Source organism: Planococcus citri, chromosome 5, assembly GCF_950023065.1.
Source record: "Planococcus citri chromosome 5, ihPlaCitr1.1, whole genome shotgun sequence".
NCBI lineage: Eukaryota > Metazoa > Arthropoda > Insecta > Hemiptera > Pseudococcidae > Planococcus > Planococcus citri.
The window spans coordinates 22,367,885-22,386,370 of record NC_088681.1 but is presented as its reverse complement, the minus strand read 5'-3'; the positions used below and the strand labels follow the sequence as shown (position 1 = coordinate 22,386,370).

At 31.8% G+C, this 18,486-nt stretch overlaps 1 protein-coding gene across 2 annotated transcripts in view; it reads left to right on the top strand.

Moving 5' to 3' along the window:
* The window catches only part of Syn (synapsin), a 71,978-nt gene extending 53,495 nt beyond the window's left edge, over window positions 1–18,483 (top strand). For both annotated transcript variants that reach the window (XM_065369368.1, XM_065369367.1), the window contains exons 2-11: window positions 2,760–2,908; window positions 7,272–7,588; window positions 11,985–12,081; window positions 12,163–12,312; window positions 12,392–12,527; window positions 12,646–12,750; window positions 12,844–13,049; window positions 13,124–13,388; window positions 13,484–13,646; window positions 17,139–18,483. In XM_065369368.1, coding sequence (XP_065225440.1) covers window positions 7,453–7,588; window positions 11,985–12,081; window positions 12,163–12,312; window positions 12,392–12,527; window positions 12,646–12,750; window positions 12,844–13,049; window positions 13,124–13,388; window positions 13,484–13,646; window positions 17,139–17,299 — 1,419 coding nt within the window. In that variant the 5' untranslated portion in view covers window positions 2,760–2,908; window positions 7,272–7,452 and the 3' untranslated portion in view covers window positions 17,300–18,483. The remainder of the gene's footprint in view (window positions 1–2,759; window positions 2,909–7,271; window positions 7,589–11,984; window positions 12,082–12,162; window positions 12,313–12,391; window positions 12,528–12,645; window positions 12,751–12,843; window positions 13,050–13,123; window positions 13,389–13,483; window positions 13,647–17,138) is intronic.
* The last annotated feature ends 3 nt before the right edge of the window (window positions 18,484–18,486 follow it).

Below are 18,486 nucleotides of genomic sequence, written 5' to 3'. Positions count from 1 at the left end.
GATTTTTGTTATCCTGAAAGTACTGAATTTGAGCATTGACTCATTTTTTCGATGTGACGCCTTCAAACTTTATTTCCACTGAAGCTTTAAATTGTACACCAAACCCTTCCTCTCAAAAAATGAAAAAAATCGCATGACACATTGGCTTATCGTTTGCCAGATTTTCGAGAATATTGAGCTCAAATTTCCACCATTTTTAAAAAAATAGGACCCCGAATGTCCCCTGAATCTCCCAATTTTGAAAGAAAAAACTTATAAAAATATGGTGTTACATGTGAATTTTTTCTAATTCGAGATCGTTGAGTTCGAATATATTCTCAGTTTTTGTGTTTCAACTTCTCGATGTTCTTAAAATACGAGTACATTAAGTTTTCCTTGAAGAAAAGACTGAGAGGAGGAGAAGGGTACTGATAGTGATTTTTTTGTTTGATCTCTATTCGATTTTGCTAAAAAGGAAGAGAATTTTTTTGAGGAGACTTCCTTAAAGTGAAGTCATTAAAGCGCTGTTTAGAATTAATAAAAATTCTAGATCACATTTCATTGGAAGTAGAGAGAGAATTTCTGGATAATTTTTCGAAAATTTTGGGCCCAAAAAATACTCTTTTCGGATGCTCATCCGACTCAAAATCGTACTCAAACTGTAGGAGTTTCGACTTGTGACCAGAAAAGACGATTCCTAAAATTGTGATTGCTCAAACGCGTTTTTCGACAATTTTCGAATAATTTTTCGAAAATTTTGGGCTCAAAAAATACTTTTTTAGATGCGCAGACTCGATTGAAACTGACTTGACATGTGACTACTAAAAAAAAAAAATGACTCTCAAAGTTGTAGGTGCTTAATCGCATTTTTCGATCTCTTTCAGGAAATATTTCAAGAACTTGAGGCCCAAAAAATACCCTATTATGGACCCTATCGATTTTTGGGAATCACTGTTTTACTGGTATCGAAATTTTGAGATCTTTGGACCTCTGTGGGATCCGTACTTTTGCGATTGAACAGCTACAAATTTTGTAGTGGACTACCTTGGGGCCTCTCTTATTTCAAAAGGTACTTGTATGATTTTTTTTGGAGGGTTAACGCGTCGAAGGCACATCGTACCTGCAGAAATGATATCCCGATTTTTCGTAACTAAAGGTGGGTAATCGATTGGCATTAAGTATTCCTTTGGGTGAAAATTGAAAATAACGATCGCAAAGTTCATAAGAATGTGAAACTGATTTACCAGTGAAACTGAAACTGGAATTTAAATGTTATCCAATCTTGAACTTACCTTTAAAAAAAAAAAACGTGGACTAAAATTGAAAAATATGCTGTAAAAAAAACTCGAATTGGAATTCAAAATGAAAGTTGATTAAACGTGTATCAAAACTAAAACTCAAAACGAAAGTGAAATTATTGCAAGCCTAAAAATTATAATACGTACGAAGGGAATTTAATCTGAATTCATAATATAAAAACTACAAACAAAAAATATAAACTCGAAATATGGGACTCTTACTGTAATAATTACGATGCTTCGAAAAACGAAACCAGAAAACTTGAAAACTAAAACAAATTACGTTCCTTACAAATATTTCGCGAACTTTTGTTTCAGTAGAAAGTTTCCAAAATTAATCCTGGTATTTTAATTTGAACTTTTTATTAATTTTTTACTTGGAAATATTTTTTTTCCACGGCGTTTTTCATTTTGGCGAAATCTTGAAAGCGGAGAAAATGGCATAATCATAACGTAATAAGTTATTTATAGGTAGGTAGAGGTACCTGCCTACCTAAAGCCTAAAGTCAAACAAAAACGGCGTATACAAATTTTTCTCATTTTTAATTCAGCTACAAGTATTTTACATCTTTTTTCAAAATCAGTCTCTGGAGCAAATTTTTTATTACGATTGAAATTGTAAAATATGGGATTTTCAATGGTTTGACATCCGAGATCTTTGAAATAAACATTTTTTGAACTGATTTCAATTGATTTTTATGGAATTTCCCCAGGTTATTCTATTTCAAAAAACAGCACAACGAGTAGATTTTTTTTAGCAGGTTGAGTACATGAAATTGATATTCACAATTGACCTCTTGACCTGTTTTTTCCCCTACACTATTTAATAAAAGACACAACTTCGCTTGAAGGCTTAAACTAGGATATGATGTATAGACTTGCACCCTTTAGACTGTTTTAATCTAGATTTGGGGTACTTTTAATCACGTTTCTAAAAACGAAAAACACACGTAACACCATTCGAAGTGTCCAGTACCCAATTTCAATGAAAATTTTCCCCTCAAGTTCCGCATCTACTTCCGGTTTCACCCTTTTATACGTGTTTCGAGTTTATACATATAAATGCCTAAAATAAATTTCCTCCTATATGTACAGCGCATAGACATACTCGTACAAGTATACAGTACACGATATTATAATATGTATAGAGCATAATCATGAAACGATATATTTACTAGTGAGGGATAATTGGGTTTTATCGTTGACACGCCAACGAGGCAACGACGACGACGAAGCTCGTGTGTGATATATTAACGAACAATGTTCGAGTTGTTATTTCCATTAAGCTTTTCATTTATACGAATCGATTGGTGGGCTAATTAATGATAAACACATTTTGAACGTCGATGTCCTTATATACTTACCTACGAGTACATTATGTATACATAGAGACTAACAATAAGTACCTACCTGCTACACTACATAGCCAATGTACTAGTACAGCTCTTTGATTAGTAAAATGAAATTTTCTTTGTGTTTCAGCCTACCTGGAATATTAATGAACTGCCAACAAGAACGGTGTGCGGTTCTGTTGTAATTTCGTATCGAAACAGACAAATATAAAAATTCAAAATTTCCTTCTTAAGCTTCAAACAGTCTATAACTTCCAATGTCAATTACTTAAAAAGAAGGTAAGCCTGATTTATAGTTGATATCTTGTTATATGTAAGGTATTGTACGTAACATACAGATGGTGGAATTGTTATGCATTTTTTTCTCGTGTTTTCACCATGTTTGAGAGTACTGGTTGGAGGAGGGATATTTTGAGCACAATGTCTTCAGTAACCTAACAGGTGACATGTGGCTCGTCATTTACAGTTTATGGGAGGTAGTTGTGGAAGGGATGGGGTGAGGGAAAGGGAGGTCGATTCGAGAAAACAAGCTGATATTCGTATGTATGTACTTGACATCATCGAATTTTCAACACCCAATTTGAATTTTATTCAGCATTGAGAGCCATTGTACCTATCCCTTAAAGGTGTTGAAATTGCATTTTGAAAATTAGTCTGCTAAAAAAAAAAAAAAAAGATTTTAAGAGGTCTTTTCCCATATTTTTTTTTTCAATTTTTCGTATAAGTGGTTTCAATGTAGTAGGTAATTATGAAGAAAATTCGAGCTTTCACTGTGAAAATTAATTTGTGAAATTTTCAAATTTTAATCAGGTCTAATTTTTTTTCTGGGTGTTTAATGTGTTTATAATTACAAAGATTTTGAATTTTTAAAGCAATGAGAGGGAGGTGGAGAATGGAGATGTTCTATTCCTGTTATTTGTACATTAAAAAACCAAATCAGAACAAAAAGACTGAATGTAAAATATGGCAAGAAAAAATATCTAATGAATGTGAGAAATTTTTTTTCCTTTTTTTTCCTTTTTGTTTTTTTTTTCATCTTTTTACTTTTAATTAATTTTCTTGAAATTTTCATAAGTTGTTGAGTTCTGCTGAGAATAGAGCGCTGTATTAATTCTGAGAAAAATTGATCCAGCAATTCTCCAGGAATTTCAGTCTATTTATTCAATTCAAGGCAATTTAGGTCATTTCCTTTTAAAAAGACAGTATCTATTTCAATCAGTGATGATACCAATTTGATCGAATGATTCTTTTGAATCAGAATTTTTAAAAGTGTTCTGAAAACTGAATTTTGGTGCAGAGTTTTTCGAGAGCAGATGAAAAAAATCAAGTTATGTAGGGTATGCATTCAAATTGTTGGGTCCTTCGCACATCAACGGTATTTCAATGCAATTGAAATGCACTTTTTGAGCCATTTTGGTCATTTTTGAAATCTAGATAATGGAAACAAATAATTGGAAAATAATTGTTAATTATTAAAAAAAAAAAAAAAAAAAAACACGAAAAAAATCGAAATTTTTGAAAAGCAAAATCATTTCAACTTCAGTGAAAAATGTGTATTTTTTTTCTAATTTGTTGTTTTTTCGAATTCATTTTTGAAGAAAAATTCGAACTTTTGAAAAAAAATGTGAAAAATAGTATATTTTTTAAGAGAAGTTTTTCCATCGTTTGAGGTTATTTTTTTCACTTTTATTTGGTTCTTGTAGCATTTTTTTCGTTTTTCAAAATTTTGACAATTTTTGTATTTTGTTTTGATAATTTTATGTTTTTCTTTTTTTTGACGATCGGGGGGGGGGTCTTTTTTATTTGGAACATATTATCGTTATTTTTTCATACTTTTTTGAATGCATCTAAGTGGTTTTTTTATGCTTTTACATTGAAAATGATGACGAATTATCAATATTTTGTAAGACTTTTAGAAGCTTTAAAATGATGAAAAATTTATCAATTTTCAATATTTCGGCATGTCACAATTATTTCGAAAAAAAAAATTATCAATTCCAGGAATTTCGAGTCTTATTAAGTTATTAAAATACATTGACAGAACTTGGACTCTCTTACGCGTACGTTGGAATATTGTGAAGACTTGGTTCAACTTCTGTCCTTAATGTTGACTGTAAATTTTCAAATGTCAAGCCTGATTTCTAAAATTTGAAAAAATTTTGTTCAATTTTTGACATTTTGTCAGGATTTTGAAAATATGGAAAAATTTACGTGAGATTTTAAAATAAATGTTTGAAAAAAAATAATCGGTTGTCGATTCTCGAGTCTCGACATTTTGAGTCAAGTTGACGATAGACTTTTAGATGTTGAGGCTGGCTTTTAAAGAATAAAGTTGATTCAAAGTTTTCTTTTCCATGGAAATTTTATTTTTCCTATTTCCGTTTCATTTTCAGTTCTTTTTTCGTTTTTTTCATTTATTTTTCAGTTTTTTCAATTTTGTTTGTTTCTTGTGTCGTTTTTATATTTTTGTTTTTAGTTCTTTATTCGTTTCTTTGGTTCCTTGATTGCAATTATGTACCTACTAAAAATTATTCAAACAGAGCTTTTATATGTTATTGGTATCAACTTCATAGCGGAAGTGTGGCTCCTGGCGCAGAGCTCTCCGTGTTTTTTCTCTTCATTTTTTTTCTTTTCTGTATTATTTCGTTCAATTTGTTGTTCAAATTTCTTATGAAAAAAATGAGTTTACACGAGAAAAAAGGTATGTATTTGAAATTATATTGTGTACTTGCATAATTGAGGGATATTTTTGACAAATTGAATCCTGATTATGACAATGAAAAAAAATTTTCCCGAAAAGAGACCTTCTCTGGAGTAAAAAAATGCTCTTCTTTGAATGATTTTTCTAGTCAGTAATTGCTCAGTTTTGATTTTTCAATTGATCATTTTTGAAAATTTTGCTCATTTTTTTCGGTATTTTTGTTTGTTTTCTAATATTTTTTCGGGTTATATTGCAGTGTTTTTTGTCATTATGGATTAATTTTTCCATACTTTTTTCGTTCTGTTCGAAGTTTTGGTATTTGGAGGGGGAGTATTTTCTTACCTTTTTTTTTTGGAAAATAAAAACGTTACTTTAACAATCTATAAGATTAAGCAACCTTTTTTTTTCAATGAATTTTGAATCAGGTTTTAATAAAATCTCACCTCAGGTGCCTTGCTCGTCATAATTTCCTGAATATGATAGATTTCTGATTCAGTGCCTCAAAACAACTGCAAATGCAAAACCCAAATCAGCCGTTTCGTTTTCCATCATCAATGTTCGTGTACTTATTCGATTTGGTTTACAACGTAGCGATAATGTAAATAAAATTTAAAATTTGCTGGAGGCTTCAGAATGACTGGTAAGGAACATTGAGTCAGACAGTATTGAATGGAGAATAAAAGTGTGTGCATTTTGTTTTAGGAGTCCCCTGTTTCAAACATCTTAACTACATCATTTTCATTCAAAAAACATCAATTTTCGGTCCTTTTTGTAAACGATCTAAATCAAATTCTATAAATAAACGGACAAATGATGTGGTATTTTTTGTACAATCATCTTGAAAAATTCGTCATCAGTTGTAATTATTCATTTATAGGAGGAAGAGGTGGGAGTGAATATAACAAGAAGAGTGAACATGTCATTTTTTAAGGTGAATTTGTCTTTACCCCTGCAGATTTCAGTATAGACCACCAAACTTACGTTCACGCATAATGAATTGCATAGTTCAAAAGTAAACGGCATTATTTCCCCCTGAAACACCCTGTACTTGTAACTTTTGCATTTGTGAGAGCTTTTCGATGGTAATTCTCTCGCTTTACTGTTTAATTAACGAATAGTAGGTATAGACCAGCTCGGGTGAATAACCCGTATTAAATTTCAATTCTAGCCTTCGTCGTTCGCATACCTAAGCCTCTAAATTATATTTTCAATTAAGTTGGAAATTCGCCTTGTCGACTCGGCGACTCTAACTCTGTATCAGTAACACGATCGAGTTAATTCAGCTCTAAAATCGGAAAATATCGTATAGCAATCTTGCCACTCCGAAGGCTACCTTCTAACAACAGGAGGTAAGACTGGATAAGTACTTTCGAAACGAGCATTTCGCCAGCTCCGGATTCATCTCGTTTTGCCATAGCATTTCTTCGTTGTGATTTTGAAAGAGTTTTAAGCGGATTTAGGAAAAAGAGTAAGAGAAAGAGTAAAAAAAATAAGGCTATTTTTCACCCCTATTCGCCGTCGTCGTCAGTGGAGTAAATTCGTGCCCAACTGGGGAAATAGGGTTGGCGAATTAATTCGATTATTTCGTCGACGACGACGACGATGCTTGGTTACCTCGTTTCGAAAAAGGGAAAAGCGCTTATCTTTGTAACACATTTACCTATTTTCGAGTGCATGAATGGTGCGACGATCAGGACGAGAATGAAAACGCCACGCCGCGCCGTAGTCTTTTTACGATGAAGGAAAAGCTTTGAAATTGGAACGAGTAAAATAACAAGTTGTTTTTTCTCGGCGCGGCGCTGATGTTTGAGTTGTTTTGTAAATAGACGTGCCCTTTATACGTACAAACGTAATACGTACCTATGTTGTAGTTTTTGTATTTGTAGTACCTAGTACGAACGTGGCTGAGGGTTAATTCGTTTAACATGGTTGTGTTGGCAGATTCTCTTCTGGGGATTTATCCTCAGAATTGGACGATGAAGAAGCTGCTCAACAAGGGGTCCAGAGGCCCTCGGGTACGCAGCAGCAACCAGCCACCGGCGCACAATCAGCTAAACAAAAACAATATAGTTCTACCCGTACGGATACCGATACGACGCATACATCTGGCGGGGGGACCGATATGTCGCTCAGTTTTAATAAACCATCTTCGAAAACCATCAGCGCACCGACCAGTCCTGCAAAGACGAGAGAATCGTTATTGCAGCGAGTGCAATCGTTGACTGGTGTCGCTCGTGATCAAGGCGCTTCACTCATTGGTAAGTTGATAATCTGCTCTTAGGTTATGTATAGTATGTATGTACGTCTAGAGATACGAAAAGGGTCATCAGTTTGATCTGATAGATTAGCCTTGCCGTTTTCTATGTTCTTCAGACACCTATCTACCTATAGTTCAAATTTGAAATTATTTTCCCAATCAAATCTCCTTGTTGGCTTGTTTCACTTCCTCGTAAGTCAGCAAATTTTGAATAAAAAAAGGTGTAGATATCTATTTATTCAGTTTTTTATGCGTTTCAAATCTACATAGCCCTATAATAATTATAGTTATTTTCGAAGTATTAAAATTTTTTCCATAATAGATGTTTTGCTAAAAAAAGAGATTGTTATGTTGAAAATATGTAACTATTAATTTTGAATTCGAAGCATTAATCCTTCGGAACTTCCCTAGGTTTCTACGCTGAGGAAGCTAATTCCTTTAAATGATGTAATAGGGTACTCTGCTCAATTAAGCAAATCACAAAAAAGTCGGGCTTCCAAAAAAAAAGAATAATTTTGGAAAAACAAAGTTTTGAAAAAGCTAATGAATTTTTTATTTCCAACAAAACAAATTAATGTGAATTGGAAATTTTTTTCAAAAATAATTCAACAAGACGAGTAAAAAACATCAATCAAAAGCATTTTTCGAAAACATTAAAAACAAATTATTAAGAAAAAAAATCGTAATAACGATAGTAAAAAAGGTCATCTGGTATTTCCCAAGTTGAGCAAAAATAAAAACTTGATGAAAGAAATACCTTTGTCCAAAAATGAAAAAAAAAAACAAAATCTAAGCCGCAAAGAGGGGATTTTTTTTATCAAGTCATAAAAATCTTGTCGGAAATCTGGCCGAAATATCACGTTAAATGTGGTGAAATTGAGAGCTTTGTGGGAGGAGGCGGGGGGGGGGGGGTAATTAATAATGGAAACTTTTTTGCCTCATAGTAGAAGATGTAGCATAGAACTTTCTTTCGTTTTGGAAAAAAAGAAAAATTTTACCACTTAATCAGATGTTGGAATATGAAAATGAACATAACATAAAGAGAAATCGCAATATCGATCATAGCTTCGTTGATTGTATAGTCATCCCAAATACTAAGATGATTAATCAACGGTAAGAATGTAGCAGTTGGTTTTCCTTCATCATAAAAATTGCGTCACAAAAACTCATCTGAATGGCTGGGCAGCATTCGTTTGTTTTTCATACTTAACATCTTTAGGCACCTTAAGCAAAAATTGTGTTTTTGTTTACTACTTTTCCCTATGTTCATCTTTTCTGGGAGGAGGGTGGGGGGGATTTGATGGAATTTTTTTCGGTGAAAATGTTGGTGGCTATGATTTTTTGGTTTTTTGAGACTTTCCCTCAATACATTACCTTCTTCTTTTCAGGATTGAATAATTTTTTTTTGTTTTTTTGTACCTACTTAACCTATTTATTCCTAACAATAGAAAATACGACAAAAAAATCGCTTTCTGCCAGAAATTGCCAAAAAGTCTCGCTTTTTCATCTATGTAGAATTTGGAAAAAATTTTAGCTTATTTTCAACAAAAATTGCAAAGAGGTGTCATTTTTAAAAAAATTATTAGCAAAAAAATCATGCCTGCTTTTTGCAAATATTCTCAAAATTTTGCTTCGCTTGCTAAAAAAGACAAAAATTCTTGAAAAATTTTGCTTTTTTCGAAAAATTACCCAATAAAGTCTCGTTTTTTACCAAGACAAAAGATTGCAAGAAGTCTCTTTTTTTGCCAGCATTTTTTTTTCAATAATTTCTAACACGACATCATATATTTTTTGCTGAATTGCAAAGTCTTGACTTGTGACAAAAATTCTCAAAAATTTCTTCATTTTCAAAAATAAACAAAAACTTGTGCCAAAAATTCTCAGAAATTTTTTCATTTTCAAATTAACAAACACGTTTGTATTTTAAATGGCTGAAAATTGTCTTTCGATTGCAAAAAATTCCAAATAGCAAACTTTTTTTCAAAAATTATCGAAGAAACTTCGATTTTTCGAAAAAAAAATTGTGAAAAAGTATCAGTTTTTCAATAGGTAGTTACCAAAAAATCCTGTTGTTTGTCAACATTTTTGTTAAAGTCTTGCTTTTTGCCAAAAAATTGACAAAAATTTTTTGAAAAATTTTACTGTTTTTGAGTGTTTACCCGAAAGTCTAGTTTTCTTTCCAAAACGAAAAATTGCAAAAAGTCTGTCTTTTTTGGTAAAATTTTCCAATAATTACCAAGAAATTCCTGCTTTTTGCTAAAATTGTCGAATTTTGCCTCGTGCCAAAAATTCTTAAAATTTCTCGCAATTTAAAAATTGGAAAAAATTGTTTGTGTTTCAGCATAATGGCTAAAAATTATCTTGTTTGCAAAAAATTCCCAAAAATGCCTAAAAGTCTCGCTTTTTTCACAAAAATTGCTAAAAAAGTATCATTTTTTTCAATACCTAATTACAGAATAATTCTGCTTTCTAGTAACATTTTCAAGGTTATGTTTTTTGCGATAAAATTACTTAACAAAAAATCTTTCTTTTTAGCAAAATTTCTAAATTTATTTTTTTGCTTTTAGAGAATTCCAAAAAAATTCACTTTTTTTCAAATACATATTGTCCAAAAGTCTTGTTTTATGCCAAAAATTGTCAAAAAGCTCTTTTTTTGCTAAAATTGTTAAAGAAGTCGTGCTTTTGTTCAAAAGTTGGCATTTTTGCTAAAAATTGCAAAAAAATTTCTTAATGTTGCTAAAAATTGTCAACAATTGCCAAAAATTGCTAAAAACTTCCTTTTTTACCAAAAAGTTTGCAAAATATTCCAACTTTTTAAGATTGAAACTCCGTTTTTTTGGGTCATTTTTTTATCACTTTTTTGAGTTTTTTTAGTCACCAAAGATACCTTTTTTTGGGGGGGGGGCGAAAATTGAGTAGGAACTCTAATAATATATGATCACGAAGGCATTTTAAAAATTTTATTTCAATTTTCTTGAAATCGTTTTTCACGAGTCAAGTTTCAGAAGAGGTAAGGACGGGGGAAGGAGGAATGATATTTTTTTGACTCTTGGAGGCTCAGGGGCGAGAAGTGTATCTTTTAGGGGGATATAGTAAATCATGGCGATGACGACGATGTGGCTCTCTCACTCTATTCTTATCATTTTAAATCTCGTTTCGGTGTTGATTATTCTGTAGTAATTTTAAGCGCTTTTTGGGGAGGGGGATCAGCATTAAATAATTCAATGAAAAAATAATTAATTGTGTAAAAACGATTTTAAAAACGACTCCTTAGGATGCATGCTGGCTGTTGACGGCTGCCTTGGTTTGCATTTGCTTAAGGGGGGGGGGGAATCGTCAAAATCAGATAATTTTTGGTAAAATTAGTTCCTAATTCTCTTGTAATGGGGTAGGTAGGTACGTAGATTTGAAAAAAAAAATTGTTTAATGTTTAGAAATTTCATCAAAATAACAACATTTTAGAACTAGGGTGGTAGGTACCTATCTAATTTGTATTCAGTCGTATTTTATCTTCGTCCAGTACGATGACTTTTTAATAAAATGACATAAAATTCTTCAAGTTTTCATATTTTTTATCCCCCCCCCCCTAAAAAATAAAAAAAAAATTGTGAAAATTGAGAAATGAAACACCAAAGTTGGTAATACCTATTTTGTTGAAAAATGAATGGAAATGAGCTATGCGAAAAGAAAGTCGAAAATATGCCCACTATTTCAGTATCTTTTGAATCGAATTCGACCCCGGTTCACGTTCATATGAAAATTTCAAGGCTAACGTGATAATGATGATTTATATATTAAAATACTCCCATGTAACCTATTAAAGATAGGTAGTTTTTCTGGAACCCTTGAGAATGCAACTTCTAATCTAACCCATAAGTATCTTCCAGAAGAGTTCCATCTTTATTAGTACAGACTAACCCAGTTTATAGTTTTTTTTTCTAACTGTGTCCTTTGGTTCTTTCTTCGCATTTTGATCTTCATTTGTTTAAGATGTGAATCGGGAATTGTTCGCAAATTAAAATTCCCTTCGGGTATTGTTTTTAATTGTCGAAGTTTGTTACAACACGAACAAGTTTAAAACTTACTTAGTTCACCTTGTGATACTAAATTTGAAATTTGAGCAGGCAAGGGTATAAAAATCGAACACTCGTTTGAATTTTTAATTTTTTTTTCATTTCATTCTTTGTGTAATCAGTTGTTCTGTTCCTTTGACTTTGAGTTGACACATGAGACATGAGAAACGTGTTAACATGCAACAGAACAGTGTAGGCAACTTATTTGACACGTTTGTAATAGAAATTGCCAGCGTGTCATTCGCAGGCCTTTTTTATCCCTCGATTATTTTTATTAAAAAAATGCGAATTGAAAGAAAAACAAATAATGAAATTTATTTTCAGGCGCTGTAACTCAAAGTGCATCCAGTGTACGTCAACAAGCTTACAATAAAGACAAACATTTCACTCTGTTAGTTATAGATGATCCGCAAACGGACTGGTGAGTGTAATGAATTGCCTCGATTAGTCAATTAGACAGATTATTATTGAAAATAAACGCGTAATTTTTCACGCTTTACAGGACGAAATATTTTCGAGGTCGTAAATTACACGGCGACTACGATATTCGAGTGGAACAAGCTCAATTTAAAGATATTTCGGTAACGTGTAGTTTGCAAGAAGGTTTAGTTGTCAGTACTCCAGTCTATCGTACCGGATCTAAAGTGATCAGGTAAGATGATCTGAGAATTTTGACCTGTGTGCCAAGAGGAGAAATTTTTCTCATGAATTTTTATTCTTATATATTGCAGAGTATTTCGACCTAATTTTATCCTAGTTCGTCAAAATTTACGAGACGCCGGTGAAAATTATAAAAACATATTGTTCGGTCTCATGTACGCCGGCGTTCCCAGTATAAACTCTTTAAATGCTATCTATAACTTTCAGGTAAACATTGCGATATTTACTTCCATTTACCTTGTCGTTTATTTTTCGTTGTTTGCATAGGTGTAGGCAGATATAGGAAGGATACATTACATATATGGAATTGTTGTTCATTTTACAGGATAAACCTTGGGTTTACGCCCACCTACTCGGAATACAAAAACGCCTCGGAAAGGATAATTTCCCTTTGATCGAACAAACGTATTATCCTAGTAATAAGGAAATGGTACGTATACCTACCAGAAAGGGTTGCTTTCGAGGAATTTTCCATATTCAACTATTGTAAGTTAATAATGTTCATTTGTGGCTTGCTGTGTAGATGAATTCGCCGAAATATCCAGTGGTTTTCAAAGTCGGGCATGCTCACGGTGGCTTGGGTAAAGCGAAAGCGGAAAATAACGTCGAATTCCAAGATCTAGCTTCAATGGTGGCCGTCTCTTGTACATACGCGACTACGGAGCCTTTCATTGATAGCAAATACGATCTACATATACAAAAAATAGGCAGTAATTATAGAGCATTTACGTAAGTGATCGTATTACCGATAAAATATCTGAGTAAGGGATGTATGAAGGTTAATTGTGATGTAATTTTCACAGACGAAGATCTCTAACCGGTTGCTGGAAAACGAATACTGGATCATCGATCGTTGAAACAGCCACGGTATCTGATAGACATAAATTATGGATCGATGAAGTATCCGAATTATTCGGCGGATTGGATATTTGCGCTTTGGAAATAGTCGTTGGTAAAGATGGCCGAGAACATATTATCGAAGTGAACGATTCCGCTTTAACGTTGATGGGAGATACGCAAGAAGAAGATAAACGTATCGTAGCCGAAATGGTTATCCAAAGGATGCAGGTGATTACCTTTCTGTATCTATTTGAGTGAAAAAAATCCCGTCGTTCTTAAAGGCGTATTGATACATGATGAATTTCTTCTTTTTTTTTTTTCAGATGTACTGTCGCCCTCCATTGGTCAAATCAATGTCTCGTTCTTCCTTAAGCGGTCAATCGCAACCAGCGTACGCTGCAGCGACTGCAGCAGGTGATGACGAAGGCGAAGAACGCCAACAAACCTCATCATCAGTCACTCAGCCAAGTCGCAGAGACTCTGAAAGTAAGCTCACCTGCGTCTGAAATTTGAGTAGTATTGATTTTAACATTTTTAACCCATTTTTGATGGACCGCATAATCCATTTTTTTGTTTTTTTTTTTGATACGATAGTTTCCGAAAATCAAGAAAATTAAAAGCTACGATTTTTCAAAACTGTTCTAAAAAAAGTTGTAATTGAAGTTTTTGATTTTCTTATGAAATTCTTACCCATTTTGAAAAGTTGAATGACACCTTTTCAAAAATCTTGAAAATCCTGACCAATTTCGAACTCATGATGTTCGGAAACAACGCAAAAAAAATTTAGATGAAAATTTTTGATTTTCTGTTGAAATTTTGACTCATTTTGAGAGGTAACGTGGCAAATTTTTCAAAATTCTCAAAAATGGTAAGATTATTACCCAATTTTGGAGCTCATAAATTTTTTGAAAATTCTCCTGATTCATTTTCGTGAAATACTATGTTTTTTTTTTGCGAAATTTCAACTCATTTTGATACGTTGCATGACACTTTTTCAGAAATTTTAAAAATCATGACCCAATTTTGGGCTCAAAATTATTAAAAAATTCTAAAAAAATATTTTTGTTGAAATATTTGTGTTTTTTTTTGTAAAATTTTAATCCATTTTGATACGTCACATGACACTTTTCAAGAAATCTCCGAAATCATGACTCAATTTTATGCTCAAAATTGTTCTAAAATCCTCAAAAAACATTTTCGTTGAAATTTTTGTATTTTTTTTGAAATTTTAACCCATTTCGATAGGTCGCATGACACTTTTTCCGGAATCTTAAAAATCATGACCCAATTTTGGAATTGGGCTCAAAATTATTCAAAAATCCTCAAAAAATATTTTTGTTGAAATATTTGTTTTTTTTGCGAAATTTTAACCTAATTTGATAGGTCACATGACACTTTTTCAGAAATCTTGAAAATCATGGCCTAATTTGGGGCTCAAAATTTTTCTGAAATCCTCAAAAAACATTCTCGTTGAGTCGATTTTTGTATTTTTTGTGAAATTTCAACCCATTTTGAAAGGTCGCATGACTCATTTTCAGTAATCTCAAATATCACGACCTAATTTTAAGCTCGAAATTATTCCAAAATCCTCAAAAAAATTGTTCAAATATTTTGTTTTTTTTTTGCGGAATTTCAACCCATTTTGGATAGGCCATATGACATTTTTCAAAAATCTTGAAAAAGATGACCTAATTTGGGGCTCAAAATTTTTCTGAAATCCTCAAAAAACATTTTCGTTGAGATTTTTGTATTTTTTGTGAAATTTCAACCGATTTCGATACGTTGCATGACACATTTTCAGAAATCTAAAAAATCATGACTCAATTTTGGGCTCAAAATTATTAAAAAATTCTAAAAAATATTTGTATTTTTGTTGAAATAAGTATTTGTTTTTTTGTGTGAAATTTTAATTCATTTCGATAGGTCACATGGTTGCATGGAACTTTTACAGAAACTTCGAAAATAATTACGTACCTGATTTTGAGGTTTAAAATTATTCAAAAATGCCCAAATGACATTTTCTTCGAAATATTTGGATTTCTTTCAAAATTTTAACCCATTTCGATAGGTCGCATGACACATTTTCAGAAATCTCAAAAATCATGACCCAATTTTGGGCTCAAAATTACTCAAAAATCCTTTAAAAATATTTTTGTGGAAATATTTGGTTTTTTTTTTGCGAAATTTCAACCCGTTTGGATAGGTCATACGATTCTTCTTTTGGAAATTTCAAAAATCACCGACCCAACTTTGGGCTCAAAATGGGCTCAAAATTATTTAAAAATGCTCAAATAAAATTTTTGTTGAAATATTTGCATTTTTTGTGAAATTTCAACCCATTTGGATAGGTCACATGACTCTTTCTTTTGGAAATTTCAAAAATCACGACCCAACTTGTAGCTCAAAATTATTCAAAAATCCTCAAAAAAAATTTGTTCAAATATATTGTTTTTTTTTGCGGAATTTCAACCCAGTTTTGATAGGTCATATGACATTTTTCAGAAATCTCAAAAACCATGACCTGATTTCGGGGCTTAAAATTTTTCTGAAATCCTCAAAAAACATTTTCGTTGAAATTTTTGTATTTTTTGTGAAATTTTAACCCATTTTGATAGGTCGCATGACACTTTTTCCGGAATCTTAAAAATCATGACCCAATTTTGGAATTGGGCTCAAAATTATTCAAAAATCCTCAAAAAATATTTTTGTTGAAATATTTGGTTTTTTGCGAAATTTTAACCCATTTCGATAGGTCACATGACACTTTTTCAGAAATCTTGAAAATCATGACCTAATTTGGGGCTCAAAATTTTTCTGAAATCCTCAAAAAACATTTTCGTTGAGATTTTTGTATTTTTTTGTGAAATTTCAACCCATTTTGATAGGTCGCATAACACATTTTCAGAAATCTCACATATCACGACCCAATTTTGGGCTCAAAATTATTCAAAAATCCTCAAAAAAAATTTTGTTCAAATATTTTGGTTTTTTTTGCGGAATTTTAACCCATTTTGGATAGGCTATTTGACATTTTTCAGAAATCTTGAAAATCATGATCTAATTTGGGGCTCAAAATTTTTCTGAAATCCTCAAAAAACATTTTTGTTGAGATTTTTGTATTTTCTGTGAAATTTCAACCCATTTTGATAGGTTGCATGACACATTTTCAGAAATCTTGAAAATCATAACCCAATTTTGGGCTGACCTGATCTGATCCAATCTGATGTAATCTGACCTGATCTGATCCGATCTGATGTAATTTGATCTGATTCGATCTGATGTAATTTGATCTGATTCGATCTGATCTGATCTGATCTGATCCGATCTGATGTAATTTGATCTGATTCGATCTGATGTAATTTGATCTGATTCGATCTGTTTTAATCTGATCTGATCTGATCTGATGTAATCTGATCTGATCTGATCTGATGTAATCTGATCTGATCTGATGTAATCTGATCTGATGTAATCTGATCTTATCTGATGTAATCTGATCTTATCTGATGTAATCTGATCTGATCTGATCTGATGTAACCTGATCTGATCTGTTGTAATACAATTTGATCTGATGTAATACGATCTGATTTGATCTGATTTGATCTGATCTGATCTGATCTTATGTAATCTGATGTAATATGTGATTTAAATAATCGATTATTCACTCGAATCTGATCTCTTCAGATGAACGCCTATTAAATCAGATTTGCTCAGATATGTTCACATTCCTGATCTGATCATCCGGTCTTGTGGAATCCAAGTTGATCCAGGAAATGTAGATCTGGACAAAACTGATCAAATCAGTTTGCACTTGTTTGATGAATTTGATCAAATAGTCATATCTATGAAAAACCTGCAGAATTTCTTGAGTTACAAAATAAGTCAGCCAACTTCACACTTTTTGGCTGTTGTACTGTAGACTATAAGTACCTACTTCCTGTTTGTTCGAATAAACTTAAAATTGAATAAATACTTTTACAGCATCTCAAGCGAGCATTTCAAGTCAACCTCAACAAGCTCAACACCGAACTTTAGGCAGGCAGAGTTCGCAAACCGGAAGTATAGGTAGCGTCGAAGATTACGAAGACACGATGAAAAACCTACGTAAAACATTCGCCGGTATTTTCGGCGACGATAAATAAATCCTATAAGAAAACCTACGAGAAAAACTTTCAATTTATACCAAAAAATTAAATAAGCTGATTTTTTTTCTCCGCCATCCCAGATTATCTCATCGGTGGATTTATCGTATTCAAAAAAATTTTACAGTTACGCAGTATTCAAATAGAATTATCTATTCGTACAACCTTCGGTATCTCTTTTTACTTTTGTTTTTTTTTCTCTCTCTCCTAATACTAAGGAATTATCTATTATCTAAGTACCTAGATAGATACTCAGCTTCCTATATGCGCTTCTTTATAAAAAAAAATGTGTTTAACACAGTCGTCGTCTACGAGTATTTATATGAAAGAATTTACGAGACAAATGACTCGTTCGAGTATTTAAATACTTACCTTTTTTTTTGTTATTTGCTCTCTTTTTTTTTTTTAATGTCAAATTTTAACACCAGTTTTATTTGATATGTATTTTACCTACTACCTATTCTTTTCTTTTACTTTTTTTTAAAAAATCGTAATGATAAATTACGTAGTAAGTGTACTGAATAGATGATAATTTTTTTTCAGTATCGAACATAATGCTTTTCAAAGAAATATTCATTTTGTGTGCATTATCGATATTGTAGCAGTACAAAGAGAAGCATTTTTTTTAGGTTTCGACTATTTTTTGTTGGTTTTTATTCGATGTTTGACAGTTTCGAATATTGTTATAGTGAATTAGTACTCGTCGATATTTGAAAACTAGTCTTTGTATCGATGAAAACGTACATTTTTACTACAACACTACACAACCTAAGCTTTTGAAAAAAATTTTATTTTTGTTTTATTTTTGTATAAAACTGAAGATATATTTATAAATTAAAAAAAAGGGGAAACAAATACGAGTACCTACAATATCAATATTAAAGGGTAAACCCATTTATAATAACATTGAATTGTTTTTACGATGAGTGTGTTGTATTATTGTAGAGTAGGAATATTTAACATTATAATTTATTGTTGCCTAGCTGTTTGATGATGAAGATTTTGTTATTTATTTTCATTTTGTTATCTAATTTATAAAATTGTTATTATGAAATAATACGTAAACGTAAACGTAATATAACAACATTTTCTACTTAAGAAAAAACCAAACCAATGGATGCATTCGCTTTATTTTTACTGTTTAATTATTATTATGTATTCAATAAACACTTATTCGAAATGTAGTT